Here is a 19,181-nt window from a genome sequence, read left to right on the forward strand (position 1 = left end):
TAACAACTAGTAGAGGCACTGCTTAGTGCTTACAATAAGTATAAATGTTACTAGAACGTTACCATGTTTTTATCTTTATTGGAGGGTTGCGACTTCATCTGCGTACTGAATGTAAAATGGCCAACTTACCACTGAGTCTGAGGTGTCCCTCGTCGAACCGGATCTGCCGCGGTTCCTCCTTGATTAAGCTGAAGTCCGTCTTGCCCATGTTGTTAAACTGGAATGTAAACAATCTATTCTTCTCCCCCATCGTCGTAGACGTCTGGTTCTGGTGACATTTGGTCCCCGAGTTCTCTCCCTCTGGACCAACCCCGTTCTCCAGCTCGTTGTCCCCGCCACCCACAGAGTCTTCTGATTGGCTGTTGTCGTTCTCAGAGGGCAGCTCCTTGTCCTGACTGGATTCGTCGTCTCCATCCTGCTCGTCAGTCTCCATCTCACCTGGAATGGAGTGGATCAGCCGATCAGATTTTGAAATAGCTTTATCGACAGGGGTTACATTTTTTATTGAACCTTTATTTAATGCTGAGACCACAGTCTCTTTTGTAGATGAGCCCTGCATGAACACATCAATAAAACAATCACTTATCCAGAGCGATTTACAGGAGCAATTAGGGTTAAGTGCCTTGCTCAAGGGCACCGACAGATTTTTCACGTAGTCGGCTTGGGGATTAGAAACAGCAACCTTTCGGTTACTGGCACAACGCTCTTAACCACTAAGCTACCTGCCGCCCCATCACATCAATTTACACATCAATTACAAAATACATCAAAGGGAAACACAACACACAATCATATGAAACAAACACATTCTTCAGTAAAAACGCCCAGGTGAGCGCATGTGTATGTGTTTGAGCGTGTGTGTGTTACGTACTGGGCGAGCCCTCCATGACTCCATTGGTAGCGTTGCCATTGACAGTGTGTTCTTTAGAAGAGGGGGTTGTCTCCTCAGTGTCGTCCTCCTCAATGACAGAACGCACAAACCGACTGTACCATACAACACAAATACACAATATTAATATAATCAGTTACCATTCAATACATACAGACATACTTCAACAACATCTAACCGCTCAACATAATTGATATGCTCCCCCCGGAGAAAGAAACATCCACCCTCAAAATCATTCCACCCTCAGTGATGTTATTACTCAGTTCTTCAGTGCTCCAAGAGTATAAAACATTTCATGAGAAAACATATAAAATCGTGACATTGTGTCAAAGCCTAGTTTACACTAGAAACTAAAAAGGTTCCTTAGAAACAATGAAAAGAGCAATCAAAAGTATTTATATAGCCCTTTTTACAGCAACATCTGTCACAATTAGGCTAAGTACTTAACAAGAGCGCAGAGTACAAGGTTAGTTTGCGGCAGTTTCTGAAATGGTTACTAACCACCAGATGCGTAGCAGCAGCATGTTGTAAAGCGCATGTATGTATGTACAGTGCATTCGGAAAGTATTCTGACCCCCTGATTTTTCCACATATTGTTACGTTAAAGCCTTATTCTAAAATTCAATAAATTGCTTTTTTAACTCAAATCAACACACAATACCCCATAATGACAAAGCAAAAACGGAAATATCACATTTACATAAGTATTCAGACCCTTTACTCAGAACTTTGTTGAAGCACCTTTGGCAGCGATTACAGCCTTGAGTCTTCTTGGGTATGACGCTACAAGCTTGGCATACCTGTATTTGGGGAGTTTCTCCCATTCTTCTTTGCAGATCCTCTCAAGCTCTGTCAGGTTGGATGGGGAGCGTCGCTGTACAGCTATTTTCAGGTATCTCCAGAGATGTTAGATCGGATTCAAGTCCGGGCTCTGGCTGGGCCACTCAAGGACACTCAGAGACTTGTCCCGAAGCCACTCCTGCATGGTCTTGGCTGTGTGCTTAGGGTCGTTGTCCTGTTGGAAGGTGATCCTTTGCCCCAGTCTGAAGTCCTGAGCGCTCTGGAGCAGGATTTCATCAAGGATCTTTCTGTACTTTGCTCTGTTCATCTTTCCCTCGATCCTGACTAGTCTCCCAGTCCCTGCTACTGAAAAACATCCCCACAGCATGATGCTGTCACTACCATGCTTCACCGTAGGGATGGTGCCAGGTTTCCTCCAGACGTAACGCTTGGTATTACATTTACGTCATTTAGCAGACTTACAAATTGGTGCATTTTCAGGCCAAATAGTTCAATCTTGGTTTCATCAGTCCAGAGAATCTTGTTTCTCATATGGTCTGAGAGTCCTTTAGGTGCCTTCTGGCAAACTCCAAGTGGGTGGTCATGTAACTTTTACTGAGGAGTGGCTTCCATCTGGCCACTCTACCATAAAGGCCTGATTGGTGGAGTGCTGCAGAGATGGTTGTCCTTCTGGAAGGTTCTTCCACCTCCACAGAGGAACTCTGGAGCTCTGTCAGAGTGACCATCGGATTCTTGGTCACCTCCCTGACCAAGGCCCTTCTCCCCCGATTGCTCAGTTTGGCCGAGTGCCCAGCTCTAGGAAGAGTCTTGGTGGTTCCCAAACTTCCTCCATTTAAGAATGATGGAGGCCACTGTATTCTTGGGGACATTCAATGCTGCAGAAATGTTTTGGAAGCCTTCCCCTGATCTGTGCCTCGACACAATCCTGTCTCGGAGCTCTATGGACAATTCCTTCGACCTCATGGGACCTTATATAGAAAGGTGTGTGCCTTTCCAAGTTATGTCCAATCAATTGAATTTACCACAGGTGGACTCCAATCAAGTTGTAGAAACATCTCAAGGATGATCAATGGAAACAGGATGCACCTGAGCTCAATTTCGAGTCTCATAGCAAAGAGTCTGAATACTTATGTAAATACGGTATTTCTGTTTGTTTTTTTAAATACATTTGCAAACATTTGTAAAAACCAGTTTTGACTGTCATTATGGGGTTTTGTGTGTAGATTGATTAGAAAAAAATACAATTTACTCAATTTTAGAATAAGGCTGTAACGTAACAAAATGTGGAAAAAGTCAATGGGTTTGAATACTTTCCGAATAAACTGTATGCATGTAAGAGTGTGTGTGTGACCCACCAGAGGTGTAGCAGCAGCATGTTGTAGAGCTTGTCCTCGCTGAGTGTTCTGGGGACAGTGATGAGGAAGGGCTGGCCAAACAGAGGAGTGGAGGTGTGGTTGTACCCTGACTGCTTGTACTTTTCTCTAAGGTGGACTGGGATCACCACATGGTCTGTGTCCTCCAGCCGGTTCACTGCCACCTCAAAGCTGTACAACAAGGAGAGAGTTATTTTTCCCCCCATTAATTTAACCTTCATTTACCATGGCAAGTCAGTTAAGAACCACCGTTTGCAGGCTCGGCAACAACCAGATGCATCCGGTTTTCAGGGGAAATGGAAAGACCCTGTGACGCGACTACCGCTTTTGGACGTTAACAAGGCGACACTCCATCTTAATTCCTCCTCCACATTTACTGGATTGGTTCAACAGTGCAGAAGACAATCTGTTCTGTTTTTTTCTTTCTCATCAGGACAAGAAAGAAAGAAACCCCGCTCAGACGCCTGCTACGTTAAGTTAGTTATTAAGAACAAATGCACTGCAACCTCAAAGCTACAGAACTACAGTGGCTTGCAAAAGTATTCACCCCCCCTTGGCATTTTTCCTATTTTGTTGCCTTAAAACCTGGAATTAAAATTGATTTTTGGGGGGTTTGTATCATTTCATTTACACAACATGCCTACCACTTTGAAGATGCAAAATATGTTTTATTGTGAAACAAACAAGAAATAAGACAAAAAAATAAATAAAAATTCAGCGTGCATAACTATTCACCCCCCAAAAGTCAATACTTTGTAAAGCCACCTTTTGCAGCAATTACAGCTGCAAGTCTCTTGGGGTATGTCTCTATAAGCTTGGCAAATCTAGCCACTGGGATTTTTGCCCATTCTTCAAGGCAAAACTGCTCCAGCTCCTTCAAGTTGGATGGGTTCCGCTGGTGTACAGCAATCTTTAAGTCATACAACAGATTCTCAATTGGATTGAGCTCTGGGCTTTGACTAGGCCATTCCAAGGCATTTAAATGTTACCCCTTAAACCACTCGAGTGTTGCTTTAGCTGCTGGAAGGTGAACCTCCGTCCCAGTCTCAAATCTCTGGAAGACAAACAGGTTTCCCTCAAGAATTTCCCTGTATTTAGCGCCATCCATCATTCCTTCAATTCTGACCAGTTTCCCAGTCCCTGCCGATGAAAAACATCCCCACAGCATGATGCTGCCACCACCATGCTTCACTGTGGGGATGGTGTTCTCGGGGTGATGAGGTGTTGGGTTTGCGCCAGACACAGCGTTTTCCTTGATGGCCAAAAAGCTCAATTTTAGTCTCATCTGACCAAAGTACCTTCTTCCATATGTTTTGGCGAACACCAAACACATTTGCTCATTCTTTTCTTTAAGCAATGGCTTTTTCTGGCCACTCTTCCAAAGAGCCCAGCTCTGTGGAGTGTACGGCTTAAAGTGGTCCTATGGACAGATACTCCAATCTCCGCTGTGGAGCTTTGCAGCTCCTTCAGGGTTATCTTTAGTCTCTTTGTTGCCTCTCTGATTAATGCCCTCCTTGCCTGGTCCATGAGTTTTGGTGGGCGGTCCTCTCCTGGCAGGTTTGTTGTGGTGCCATATTCTTTCCATTTTTTAAATAATGGATTTAATGGTGCTCCGTGGGATGTTCAATGTTTCGGATATTTTTTTATAACACAACCCTGATCTGTACTTCTCCACAACTTTGTCCCTGACGTGTTTGGAGAGCTCCTTGGTCTTCATGGTGCCGCTTGCTTGGTGGTGCCCCTTGCTTAGTGGTGTTGCAGATTCTGGGGCCTTTCAGAACAGGTGTATATATACAGAGATCATGTGACACTTAGATTGCACATAGGTGGACTATTTAACTAATTATTTGACTTCTGAAGGTAATTGGTTGCACCAGATCTTATTTAGGGGCTTCATAGCAAAGGGGGTGAATAAATATGCACGCACCACTTTTCCGTTATTTATTTTTTTGAATTTTTTGAAACAAGTATTTTTTTTTATTTCACTTCACCAATTTGGACTATTTTGTGTATGTCCATTACATGAAATCCAAATAAAAATCAATTTAAATTACAGGTTGTAATGCAACAAAATAGGATAAACGCCAAGGGGGATGAATACTTTTGCAAGGCACTGTATAGGGTAGGGTGAATGTGTTGCAGATGTCTGCATCGTTGGTAAGTTAAAGGTCGTATTCATTAGGGCATACCGTAGCAAAATGTTTTGCAAGGGAACACTGAGTGTTTCCTATTGGACAGGTTCAGGTAGTCCCTCCCTGTTTCAGTCCATGCCCTTCTGTTTGGTGACTAATGAATACGACCCAGGTTTCTCATATCTTACACTGGAGGGGGAGTAGACAGCGCTTCATCCAACTGCCTTCATCAGAATAGTCTGTATCTGACACTCACACATAGATGTCGTCCCTCTCCATGATGCTGCTGAGGTTCTCATTGGTGGCAAAGATCCGATGGAACCGATGGTTGTAGATATCTGTTACAATCATCTGAATTTGGAAAGAAAATATAAACATCTTAAGTACACACACAGTGCATTCAGAAAGTATTCAGACCCCTTGACTTTTTCCACATTTTGTTACGTTACAGCTGTATTCTAAAATGGATTCAATTGCTTTTTTTCCCTCATCAATCTACACACAAAACCCCATAATGACAAAACAAAACCAGGTTTTTCAAATGTTTTGCTAATGTATAAATATGTAAATGTGATTTTTCAATTTCTTATATAAGTATTCAGACCCTTTACTCAGTACTTTGTTGAAGCACCTTTGGCAGCGATTACAGTCTTCTTGGGTATGACGCTACTAGCTTGGCAAACCTGTATTTGTGGAGTTTCTCCCATTCTTCTCTGCAGATCCTCTCAAGTTCTGTCAGGTTGGACAGGGAGCATTGCTGCACAGCTATTTTCAGGTCTCTCCAGAGATGTTCGATCGGGTTCAAGTCCAGGCTCTGGCTTGGCCATTCAAGGACATTCAGAGACTTGTCCCGAAGCCACTCCTGCGTTATCTTGGCTGTGTGCTTAGGGTCGCTGTCATTTTGGAAGGTGAACCTTCGCCCCAGTCTGAGGTCCTGAGCGCTTTGCTCCGTTCATCTTTCCCTCGACCCTGACTAGTCTCCCAGTCCCTGCCACTTAAAAACATCCCCACAGCATGATGCCCACACCACCATGCTTCACCGTAGGGATGCTGCCAAGAACCAGTGACCATCGGGTTCTTGGTCACCGCCCTTTTCCCCCGATTGCTCACTTTGGCTGGGTACCCAGCTCTAGGATGAGTCTTGGTGGTTCCAAACTTCTTCCATTTAAGAATGATGGAGGCCACTGTGTTCTTGGGGACCTTCAATGCTGCAGAAATGAAATGTTTTGGTACCCTTCTCCAGATCTGTGCCTTGACACAATCCTGTCTCGGAGCTCTACGGACAATTCCTTTGACCTCGCGGCTTGGTATTTGCTCTGATGTGATCAATGGAAAAAGGATACACCTGAGCTCAATTTCGAGTCTCAATAACGTATCTGTTTTTTTTTTAATTAAATGTGCAAAAAATTCCAAAAACTTGTTTGTAGATTGAAGAGGAAATAAATGTATTTAATCCATTTTAGAATAAGGCTGTAACATAACAAAATCTGGAAAAAGGGAAGGGGTCTGAATACTTTCCGAATGCACTGTATACCATTCCAGAGCGTACATTTTCATTTAGCCTCTATTTAACCAGGTATAACATCCCTTGAGGGTAAAAAACACTTTTTTGAGGGAGAACTGATTTAGTTAAGAGCAGGACAGACGTGTGTGTGTGTGTGTGTATCTTACCTTCTCAGCAGGGACATCAGATAGAGTGGAGAGCGAGGTACAGAGGTCTGATATGTAGCCCACCTTGGGCACAGTCAGTTTATACTGAAACACAGAGAAAGACAAAACGGCCATTAAGCTGGGATCCTAAGATTAACTCATAACTTAATCCGCAGGAGCAAAATTTCCCCAAGCCCCATGAAGAATGAATAGCTGCAGATTCATTAAATATACACCAAGCCTTCAGAAGGTATTGATAGAAAGGACCTCCCTGCAGATTCCATCTGGCCCTATTCAGAGCATAAGCTGATTACAAATACTCAAATCTACTCAAATCCACTTCAGAGGACAGCAGAGAATATTGTGGGTGACCACAATATGTGAAGGATGACTCATTTCTAGGTAAGCGGTAACAGCTCAGTACCTGTGTGGGTTTGGCCAGGGGGTCCAGACTGACCTTGGTCATATACACTAGATACAAAACAGAAGCAAACAGGCCAAAACGGGGAGGTGCTATCCAATAAGAAACACTTATTTTTGTTTTCAGTTGCAAAAGCTTTTGCTACGGTGTGCACTAATGAATACAACCCAGTTACTGTAGTTACCTGTGTGGGTTTGGCCAGGGGGTCCAACCTGACCAGGTAGATCTCCAGGGTGCGCTCCTTTTTCATGGGCAGCGGCAGGGTCAGGTAGCAGAAGGGGTCAAAGGTGACGGAGACCTTGGCGCAGACTGGGCACACCAGGGTGGACTTGAAGAGGCCGTGGAAGATGTCCACAATGATGGAGTCGTTCCTCTTGATGTGGTTCTCCCATGCCTCCTCAGCCACCACCTACAGAGGCGAGGAAAGATAGTGAGGAACCATTTTTGACACAGGGTTAGAGGGCAACAATGGAGTGTCTGGAGGTGGTACAGTACTATGACACCGTTTATTCCCACTACTGGTTTTGCTCTTCTCCTCAGCCACTACCTACATTTACACAGAGGGGAAGGGAAAGACTCAAACTACGGGGTGAAGGGACACGGAGTGTGTGGTGGTACAACTATTCCCACACCTCCTCGGCAAACACCTACAGTAGTCACACAGAGGGGAGGAATATGGCTGAGAAACCATTTTGACATAAACCAAGGTAACACTTTGGAGTGGTACACTGTTTCTACTCTAGAAACATGCCTACAGTCATACAGAAGGGAAGCAAAGCAATCAGAAACATAGAAGAGAGACTTTATAAGCTACAATAATGGGAGGTTACAGCCATGTCTCAGGGCTATGAGAAACCATTTCAACACAGACTAAAATGACACAGCAGAGTGACTGGAGATAGGAACACTGTTTGTTCCCACTGCAACTGGTTCTCCTCCAGAAACACATTGGCTACAGAGTCGATATGATGAGGTTATAGAGTTTGCGAAAGATCTGGCATATTTCCTGCCATTCAATTGGTAATTTCAATTAATGATATACCCATTGATTCTTTAATATAAATGCCTAATTGGGATGAAACACAAAACTCAAGATGGTGGCTTCAAAGATAAAGATTTCCATTTAAACAATCAACACACAACAACAACTGAATGAGTGTTGAGTGCCAGAGAGAGCGCAAAGACTACCTGGGATTACAGAGAAAGTGTTGCCCAGCTGAGTACTGTAGCTATTGTGCAATGTATTTGTTGTGCATGGTCCCTGACAAATAGTAAAATGAATGAAACTAAACCAATAAAATAAAGAGTGAAAGTAAGCTAGCAGTAACAGACCTTGTCAGGCCTGCCCTCGGCGTCTTTGAGCAGGATGTAGGGTTTCTTCCTGATACGGTTCAGGTCCTCGTGTAGACCGTCCAACAGGAAGGCCAGCAGCTCATGAGAGTCCTGCTGCTGGTAGCCTGAGAACTGGGGGGCGAAGCGACCCACCTGGGTCTGGAGGGAGGGGAGAACAGAGACACACACAAAACAGGTTCAGCAACAGATATATAGGAAATTCCAAATTGACACCTCACCCCTAGGGAACTTGTGTAGATTGAATGAGAGGAAGCAAAATAGTCAGTTAGCAAAGTAGTACTATTGCCATATTTCTACTCAAGAGCAGTGGTGTAATCGAGGGTAAACACACAAACACTGTTTACGCACCTTTTTTATTTTGCGCAAACGTTTACCCAACTATTGCGGAAAACCGCATTGAATGTATAGGGAGCATTACTTTATTCACCACAAACGGAAATCAGTGTTTACCCACCCATTTTTTCTACCACTACATCACTGCTCAAGAGTCTCGGTTGTTGTGGCTTGTGGGTCAATTTGGGATCGGGCACATCATAGCTGCATTTCAATCCGATTTCGATCAGACAAGGAATCAAGGCAGAAGTGAGGGAACAACTTTCAGCCCATGTGAATTTCAGCAGGTAGGTATGGGTACAGTACATGGTTGGGGTCATTTCCATTTCAATTCAGAATGTAAACCAAATTCCAATTACACATTTTCCCACTTGGAAAGCACTGAAGATAATTGGAATTTCAGTATACATTCTGAATTGCCTGGAATGGAAATGGACTTGACACCAACCCTGGTACCCTAAATTACCTTGAAAGGCCGTGGTGTGACGTAGCTGTACTTCCCAGACCACGACTGCTTGGTGATATCAGCGTAAGCCTTGGCGATCTCCCCTTTCATTCCCAGAGGGTTGTCCTCGTTCAACTCATCTTTGTACTTGTCTTTCAGGAAATACTCGGTGAGAGGAGGTACATTACTTAAACACTGCAGAAAAACAATGAGAAATAAAAATATAAAATACGTAAAAATGATTAAAGTTGGGAAAATAAGCAGTAAAATATGCAAGAGACAGGGAATGAGAAAATCAAAATGAAAAATCCAAGTCAAAGGAATCACCTAAACCAACAGTATATACAATACCAAAGGTCAATCAATAAACGCAGCTGTTCCTGCCAAGATACAATTAAAACGAATGCATACACACCAGAGTTCAGCGTTAACAGTTGAGGGGTTAGGGTATGGTACCTGCAGTGCAGAGTTCATGAAGCAGGTGTTTCCCAGGTTGGAGAGACCACACAGGCCAGCCTGCTCACTCTGCCTGCCCTCGGAGCACTCATAGCTGTTATACGGGTGGTACGACGGAAGGCTGTAGCTAGAGTTTTTCACACTGAAGAGGATACATAACATCAGTCAGGAATAAATAGAGAACATGGACTTACTGGATAATTTTACCAAACTAATGCAGGCATAAAGTACTTAGAGTAGTGGCGCAATAATGTGCTGTATGCATGACACACTGTTTAATTTATTTTTGTTATGTAATTGCCTTAATCTTGTTTGGATCCCAGGAAGAGTAATTGGGATCATTAATAAATACAAAGGCTAGTGCCCACCCCCATTTCTTCTTAGAAGGTATTTCTAACTTCTCATTCAGTGTGGGGAGAAAGGTACACAATAGGAAAACACAATTACACAATAAAAACAAAACACCTACAGTATATAGCACAGCTCCCAATAGGGTTGGGCGAAATTACGACAGCATTGTCTATTGACGATTGACAGCCATCATTGATGGTGACATCGTGATGTGATGGTCGAAAATAAAAACAATAGCAAAAATAAAACGCAACATGCAACAACATTAATGAATTTACTGAGTTACAGTTCATATAAGGACATCAGTCAATTGAAAGAAATTCATTACGCCCTAATCTATGGATTTCAGGACTGGGCAGGGGCGCAGCCATGTGTGGGCCTGGGAGGGCATAGGCCCACCCACTTGGCAGTCAGGCCCACCCACTGGGGAGCCAGATCCACGCACTGGGGAGCCAGGCCCAGCCAATCAGAATCAGGTTATCCCCCACAAAAAGGTATTTATTACAGACAGAACTACTCCTAAGCAACACCCCCACCCCTCAGACGATCCTGCAGGTGAAGAAGCCGGATGTGGAGGTCCTGGGCTGGTGTGGTTACACGTGGTCTGCTGTTGTGAGGCCGGTTGGATGAGACGTGGCATTGTGTTGTGTTGTGTGACAAAACTGCACATTGTAAAGTTGTCTTTTATTGTCCCCAGCACAAGGTGCACCTGTGTAATTGTTGTGTCAATTCCTGACTACAAGCTATACCGAGCACTCAAGCCTAAATCCACCCAGGGTGCTCAAAGCACTCCCAACCTGCAGGGGGCAACCATGCAACCGGAGCTGTTGAAACCAACCACCAGGAAGTGCTCTGGGGACCATATTAACCTGCGCACCCACAAGCAGTGCATGTGCATGGCATCGAAATGTTTGGTAAAAGCTTACTTGGCTCTCACTCATTCCTGAGAAGAGATACCAATGACCACAGCTCCTGATCATCCAAAGACGCAACTGGTAGGACAGAATGTGTTGTGAATTCATGCTTCTATATGCCCTTTTGGTTTGGTTGTAACATACAATACAATTATTAATTAAATTAAATAGTGAAGACTTCATTATGTGAACGTAGAACTTGACAGTAACGTTACTATAATCATGTGTATTGTTAAATGTTTAATTATGATATTGATATTTAATTATTAACTTGCAATGATCCTAGGTTAATCTAAATGATGAAATGATTGTTTGGTTAGGTTTGAGGATTCAGTAACATTAGTTTATGCTTATTTTTGAGAAAGTGGAATTGAGGGTTATTTGTAACTAATCCATGGGTTTTTGTTTGTGTGTTTTGAAGGTTATCAACCTATTCTGTTCCATCTTTATGACAATAAAAAATCATAAAGTGAACAGTTTTGAGTTGTCCTTTGCGTTCATCAAGGATAAAGCCGTTTTCAAGTTTGGGCAGAGCTGTGGTCAGCCAGAAATCACGCAGAACTTGACAGTAATGATCATGCTGTTTAATCAGCTTCTTGATATGCCACACCTGTCAGGTGGATGGATTATCTTGGCAAAGGAGAAATATGGAACATGCATATGGAACATTCCTGGGACTAATTTTTTCAGCTCATGCAACATGGGACAAACACTTTACATGTTACGATACACACTACAAGACTAAAAGTATGTGGACACCTGCTCGTCAAACATCTCATTCCAAATTAATGCGTATTAATATGCTGCTATAACAGCCTCCACTCTTCTGGGAAGGCTTTCAACTAGATGTTGGAACATTACCGCGGGGACCAACAGAGCATTAGTGAGGTCGGGCACTGATTTTGGCGATTAGGCCTGGTTCGCCATCGGCGTTCCAATTTATCCCAAAGGTGTTCGGTGGGGTTGAGGTCAGGGCTCTGTGCAGCAATCTCGACAAACCATTTCTAAATGGACCTTGCTTTGTGCACGGGGGAATTGTCATGCTGAAACAGGAAAGGGCCTTCCTCAAACTGTTGCCACAAAGTTGGAAGCACAGAATCGTCTAGAATGTCATAGTATGCTGTAGCATTAAGATTTCCTTTAACTGGAACTAAGGGGCCTAGCTCGAACCATGAAAAACAGCCATAGACAATTATTCCTCATCCACCAAACTTTACAGTTGGCACTATGCATTGGGGAAGGTAGCATTCTCCTGGCATCTGCCAAACCCAGATTCGTCCGTCGGACTGCCGTGATTCATTACTCCAGAGAACGCGTTTCCACTGCTCCAGAGTCTAATGGCGGCGAGCTTTACACCACTCCAGCCGACGCTTGGCATTGCACATGGTAATCTTGGGCTTGTGTGCGCAGCTGCTTGGCCATGGAAATCCATTTCATGAAGCTCCCGACGAACAGTTCTTGTGATGACGTTGCTTCCAGAGACAGTTTGGAACTCGGTAGTGAGTGTTGCAACTGAGGACAGATGATATTTACGCGCAACAACATTTGGCGGTCCCGTTCTGTGAGCTTGTGCAGTATACCACACTGTGGCTGAGCCGTTGTCGCTCCTAGACGTTTTCACTTCACAATAACAACACTTACAGTTGACGGGGCAGCTCTAGCAGGGCAGAAATTTGAAGAACTGACTTGTTGGAAAGGTGGCATTCTATGACGGTGCCACGTTGAAAGTCACAAAGCTCTTCAGTAAGCCATTCTACTGCCAATGTTTGTCTACGGAGTTTGCATGGCTGTGTGCTCGACTTTATACACCTGTCAGCAACGGGTATGGCTCAAATAGCGGAATCGACTAATTTGAAGGGGTGTCCACATACTTTGTATGTATAGTTTACATACAGTTGAAGTCGGAAGTTTACATACACCTTAGCCAAATACATTTAAACTCAGTTTTTCACAACTCCTGACATTTAATCCTACTAAAAAATCCCTGTCTTAGGTCAGTTAGGATCACCACTTTATTTTAAGAATGTGAATAAATAAGAGAGAATGATTTATTTCAGCTTTTATTTCTTTCATCACATTCCCAGTGGGTCAGAAGTTTACACACACTCAATTAGTATTTGGTAGCATTGCCTTTACATTGTTTAACTTGGGTCAAATGTTTTGGGTAGCCTTCCACATGCTTCCCACAATAAGTTGGGTGAATTTTGGCCCATTCCTCCTGACAGAGCTGGTGTAACTGAGTCAGGTTTGAAGGCCTCCTTGCTCGCACACGCCTTTTCAGTTCTGCCCACAAATTATCTATAGGATTGAGGTCAGGGCTTTGTGATGGCCACTCCAATACCTTACTTTGTTGTCCTTAAGCCATTTTACCACAACTTTGGAAGTATGCTTGGGGTCATTGTTCATTTGGAAGACCCATTTGCAACCAAGCTTTAACTTCCTGACTGATGTCTTGAGATGTTGCTTCAATATAGCCACATAATTTTCCTTCCTCATGATGACATTTATTTTGTACGTTCATCTCTAGGAGACAGAACGCGTCTCCTTCCTGAGCGGTATGACGGCTGCGTGGTCCCATGGTGTTTATACTTGCGTACTATTGTTTGTACCGATGAACGTGGTACCTTCAGGCGTTTGGAAATTGCTCCCAAGGATGAACCAGACTTGTGGAGGTCTCCAATTTGTTTTCTGAGGTCTTGGCTGATTTATTTTGATTTTCCCATGATGTCAAGCAAAGAGGCACTGAGCTTGAAGGTAGGCCTTGAAATACATCCACAGGTTCACCTCCAATTGACTCAAATGATGTCAATTGGCCTATCAGAAGCTTCTAAAGCCATGACATCATTTTCTGGAATTTTCCAAGCTGTTTAAAGGCACAGTCAACTTAGTTTATGTAAACTTCTGACCCACTGGAATTGTGATACAGTGAATTATAAAAAATAATCTGTCTGTAAACAAATTGTTGGAAAAATTACTTGTGTCATGCACAAAGTAGATGTCCTAAATGACTTGCCAAAACTAGAGTTTGTTAACAAGAAATTTGTGGAGTGGTTGAAAAACGAGTTTTAATGAGTCCAACCTAAGTGTATGTAAACTCCCGAGTGGCGCAGTGCATCGCAGTGCTAGCTGTGCCACTAGAGATCCTGGTTCGAATCCAGGCTCTGTCGTAGCCGGCCGTGACGGGGAGACCCATGGGGCGGCGCACAATTGGCCCAGCGTCGTCCAGGGTAGGGGAGGGAATGGCCGGCAGGGATGTAGCTCCGTTGGTAGAGCATGGCGTTTGCAACGCCAGGGTTGTGGGTTCGATTCCCACGGGGGGCCAGTAAGATTTTTATTTATTTTTTAATTTAAAAAAAATTATAATAATAATGTATGCACTCACTAACTGTAAGTCACTCTGGATAAGAGCGTCTGCTAAATGACTAAAAATGTAAACTTCCGACTTCAACTGTATATATATATTTATTTTTTTAAGCATTACCAATGTTATTTATTTACTGTAGATTGTAAAAAATATTTTATGTAAGTCAAGGAATTCAGATTTGATCCATCTACCTTGTTGCTGGAGTTCTGTCATTGAGATAATTATGAAACCATCGGCACGCGTCAGTACCCAACCCTATCGAGGACAGCTTATTCAACAGAATAACATTGTCTCCAGTATCAAAAGCTTTAAACAAGTTTACAAACATGGCAGCACAATTCTTTCTAAGGCATTTGCAATATAATTTACAACAAGCATGGTAGCCGTAGTGGTGCTATGTTTAGGTCTGAATCCGGATTGATTAACATTAAGAATACAATTTACAGACAGAAAATAACGTAGCTGTTTGTGGACCAATGATTCTAGTATTTTCGCAAGACAGGGGAGCCTGGAAATGGGTTGATAATTATCGAGATCACTACTTTCCCCACCCTTATGGAGTAGTAGCACCAAAGCTGCTTTCCACACTTTTGAAATATTTCCTGATAATAAAGTTAAATAACAAATGTGTGTTACTGAGCCAGCAATGAGAGGCACTGCATACTTAAGCAAAGGCGGGTCCAAATTGTCAGCCCCTAATGATTTCTTGGTGTCAATAGCTAATAAGGCAGCAATAACTTCTGTTTCTGTGAGTTGCCAAAAAGAAAAACAGAGACTACCATTTCCCAAATTACGTAAAGTTGACTGATCATCCAGTGAGGCAACTGGAGGCTATATGTGGGAAGAACAGTCAACTGACTGGCCAAGACCAGTATGACCACCATTTCTTTCAAACAGGAAACCAGCTGAGATAAAATGCTGATTAAAAGCATTATAAATCTTAACTTTTTCAGTAATGATGCAGGAAACTGCTTAGGCAGGGAAGTAGAGGAATTACACAGCTTCAGTGAATTAACAGTTTTCCAGAATTTAGCGTGATCACTAATAAGAGTCTGCCATAGCGCTAAGGAAGTCGTTTGATTTGGCCTGTAACCTAGCTCACTACAGTAAGGCAGCTCGTTCATCATCAGACAGTCACCGCTCCACATAGACGACATGTTCTACTCCTCCACCAGAAAGGAATATTAGAAAATATTTTTGCCATTGCCTGAACTTAGCCTCTGCCCAGGCTTTCAACAACATATTTTGTCAAAATCCATACAGTTGCATTCAATTTCGCACTACAGCCCAACTGTTGTTTTAGCGGATGCTTTAAAATGTATTTTTATTTGTTATTTATTTAACTTTTTGGGGGCATGGCCAATGGGGGCGATATATGAATCTATCACAATGTTTTATGAGTACATTATCACGATAATACAAAGGTTGTCACCACCCAACCCTAGCGCCCAATAATTACTCTAAACCTGAGGACACAGTCAGCACAACTTAAAGACAACACACTTTGCATATAGCCTCAACCCTAAAGCCTTGAGGTACAGCAAAAGGCCTTGCAACAGCAGTAACAGTCAGACCTCTGGGAGTGGGGCGAAGCGGTGTCCCATTGATCGAGGGGTGGTGTAGCAGCACCACCAGTAATACCACCACCGGCCCCAGCAGTAGAAGTGTTAGCATTAGCAGCCTGCTCACAGCTCAGCGCTCTCTCCACCACCACCCTGCTCCTGTCTAAATCTACTGTCGAGGCGTTCGTCCTCAGCTCTGTCCTCAGCTCTGTCCTCAGGCACCACCAGCAGCACAGGAGCATCTCATCTCAAACGCTTTAACCATTCGACACCGGCCTCACAAAATCCATCTCCATAACTCGGCCCTAGTCCTAGTCCCGGGCTTAGTTCGATCCAGCCCTAATCCAGTCCCAAAGCCCAGAACTCAACCTGAGTCCAGTTCTAGCCCAGTTGTAGCTCAGCTCAGTCCACTCCTTGCCCAGACCTTGGTCCAAGAACTCAGTCCCAGTTCAGTTCAGATACGCAGCAGAGAGGAACAGTAAGCGAGGCCCAACCCTTACCGAGCGCAACACAGTCACACACAGCTAACGAGAAGCCTCCTCCCTCCGTCAGTCAGTCACAGTTGAAGTTTTGCAGTGCCTCTCCTCGCTCTCTCTCCGGGCCCTGCTGTGTGATGGTGTCATCCCCTACCCTGCCCCGTCCCCTAGCATCCCCCTGCTCCTGCCCTGATGTGTGTTCTGCTCCGCCCTGCTGCTACCACAGGATAGCCTATTTATAGCAGCAGCTAGCTAAGATACGACGATGCTCAAGAATCCGCTTCAGGAAGTAGAGTTACATAGATGGAGAGCGAGCGAGGGGGACAAGAGAGAGTGGGAGAGTGGGGACAAGAGCAAATGAGAGACAAGAGAGAAGAGAGGTGGAGTACAGAGAGTGGTACAGGAGAAAGAGAGAGAGAGGAAGGGGTACAGGAGAGAGACGGATGGGTAAAGGAAAGAAAGACAGATGGAGAGAGCTCAAGAGAAAGGAGGAGGGTAAATAGCAGAGGGGGGTGACAGAGGGGGCCTGACAGCAGATCATTCCTGCTGAGGCTGCAGAATGTATCATGGCCAAATAGACAGCTACTTTCTCTAGTAGCTAGCTAGCTTCTTTAATATGCAATTAGGTATTCATATAGCTGGGTCTCCTTAAGAATCTACTGTAGCCAGAGTAGAGAGCATAGCTGGAGGAGGATGAGAGGAGAATAATTAAGTAGGCATCTGTGTCGCAGCCAGGAGAGAGAGAGGGGGTGGAGATGGAGAGAGGGAAAGGGGGAGAGCGCAGATGAAATGCATTCTGAAGGTCACACAGGGACTGCAGAATATAAAGCACAATGAGCTCAGAGAGAAACGTGTAAGAGAGCGAGAGAGAGAGAGAGAGCGGCGAAAGCGCGAGAGAGAGGACTGTTACCGTACACAGGGAGTCTAGGGAGAGTAGCTCAGAACAACTGCATCTAGTCCCACCCAGGCTATGATAGCCTCAGCCTGTGTTATATCCTATCCACAATCAAACAGTCAAAGACAGAGAGCCATCCTTGCGTACTTAATCCTGGTTTGAAACAGCCAAGATTAAAATAGCACCTTATCCATTATTCAATCACAGAGCGGACCAAGCTGGCGCTGTACAGTGAGGAGTGGGTTGACAGGAAGGGGATCTGCAGGGAGACTGCAGGGAGATCCTATTCCAACATCACCACCATGGATTCCACAGATACAAGAAGACAATATGGACATAAATCTACCATTACAGTGTGCAATGGTGAAAACAGTGATGTGCTCGGACCGTAAGTGTGCTACATACATTAACCAGTGGTGTCCAACTTAGGACTCAGAGTTTCTGGGTTGCATGAGGTTCACACTAGCTATTGATTCTCACTAGAACCACTCACATACAATTACTTTCCTTGAATCTTGTTAGTTAAGATTGAAATGTCAATCAATCCATAATTCCGTCAATAGATTATGATTTAATCTGAGATGACATTCAAATACAGTTTAATACGCAGAAGGTCTTCAGTCCCATGATGGAGAACACTGCTGTGAAAAGTGAAAACGACAGATGAAAGCCATAAACCATGCAGGCAACTGCAAATCACTGCATTACCACCTCAAGCCTAAACCCAGAGCCATAGATGTACAGAGTTCCACAAACTATCCTCCATATTAGCACCAAACATTCCATTATATCAATAACATTCTAATTTGCACTCCTTGCCTAGATAGAACCTTTGGTGCCAAGATGGCTGCCGTTCAAAACTCGACATCTTCATCAGTTTGCTGAACTCTGTAGTGTATCTCTATGGCTCTATATGCCCCAGCCCAATCAGTCAATAAGACAACCCCCTCTACGCTCACTAGTCCTTACTTCCTGCTGTTGAAGCTGCTGTTATGATTGTTTGTGAGAGATGAAGGGGAGATCTTTGGCAAAGCAGAAAGATTGGAAGCACCAGATAACCTTCAAAAGATAAAGAATATCATGAGTTAGAAAGGATAAAGGCTCTCAAAGAAGAAGATTTTGAGAGGTGAGCATTAATTCAAAAAGTATGGAAATGGGTTAAACCAGGGGTTTTCAAACTGAGGCCAGGTAGTGCAGGGGGTCTGCGATTTTTATGATTATCGCAAGCTGCAACAGAATACCATTGTGGATAACATTTTGATGTCTCTGCGTCCAGTATGAAGTAAGTTAAAGGTAGTTTCACAAGCCAATGCTAACTAGTGTTAGTGCAATGACTGGAAGTCTACAGGAACAGTTAGCATGCTTGCTGTTCCTCTGATTCTGGGGAAGTAGATAAAGGGCTTCATTGCCAAAATCTCAAACTATCCCCTTAAAATGGAGGAAGTTGTAGTAAATGGAGCTAATCACAGGGTTTGTTCTGTATAGAAAATTCTTAGGCGGGCCATCTAAATGGTAATTTTAGGGATGGCAAAATGCATAGAATTGCAAGAAATGTGCTTTAAAAACAGTAAAATTGTCTCTCAGCTCCATGCCAAACTATGTAGAATTGCTGGAAATTTGATTCAAAACTGCAAAATTCTCTCAGCTCAATGGATTTATTTTTATTTTTAGAATTGCAGAAAATGTGCTTTGAAACAGAAACATTTTCTCTACGCCGCCAAGATACCTTTCTAGCTAATAGACTATATGTTGGAGTTTACCCTTCC

The 19,181-nt window shown here is 43.6% G+C and overlaps 1 protein-coding gene across 8 annotated transcripts in view; it reads right to left on the reverse strand.

Annotated features, from left to right (window-relative positions):
• Positions 1 to 19,181, reverse strand: part of LOC121554823 (ubiquitin carboxyl-terminal hydrolase 15-like) — a 44,191-nt gene that overhangs the window by 9,411 nt on the left and 15,599 nt on the right. For 4 of the 8 annotated variants that reach the window (XM_041868509.2, XM_045212132.1, XM_045212135.1 and 1 more), the window contains 10 exons: positions 18,385 to 18,474; positions 9,854 to 9,995; positions 9,419 to 9,592; positions 8,599 to 8,757; positions 7,451 to 7,675; positions 6,867 to 6,950; positions 5,452 to 5,546; positions 3,046 to 3,234; positions 872 to 984; positions 130 to 438 (listed from right to left, as the gene is read on the reverse strand). In XM_041868509.2, the coding sequence (XP_041724443.2) occupies positions 130 to 438; positions 872 to 984; positions 3,046 to 3,234; positions 5,452 to 5,546; positions 6,867 to 6,950; positions 7,451 to 7,675; positions 8,599 to 8,757; positions 9,419 to 9,592; positions 9,854 to 9,995; positions 18,385 to 18,474 (1,580 nt within the window). Of the gene's footprint in view, positions 1 to 129; positions 439 to 871; positions 985 to 3,045; positions 3,235 to 5,451; positions 5,547 to 6,866; positions 6,951 to 7,450; positions 7,676 to 8,598; positions 8,758 to 9,418; positions 9,593 to 9,853; positions 9,996 to 16,056; positions 16,885 to 17,966; positions 18,057 to 18,384; positions 18,475 to 19,181 lie in introns of those variants that run through there. The other 4 variants (XM_045212134.1, XM_045212133.1, XM_045212137.1 and 1 more) reach the window with 3 other exon arrangements.

Source organism: Coregonus clupeaformis, chromosome 40 (assembly GCF_020615455.1).
Source record: "Coregonus clupeaformis isolate EN_2021a chromosome 40, ASM2061545v1, whole genome shotgun sequence".
NCBI lineage: Eukaryota > Metazoa > Chordata > Actinopteri > Salmoniformes > Salmonidae > Coregonus > Coregonus clupeaformis.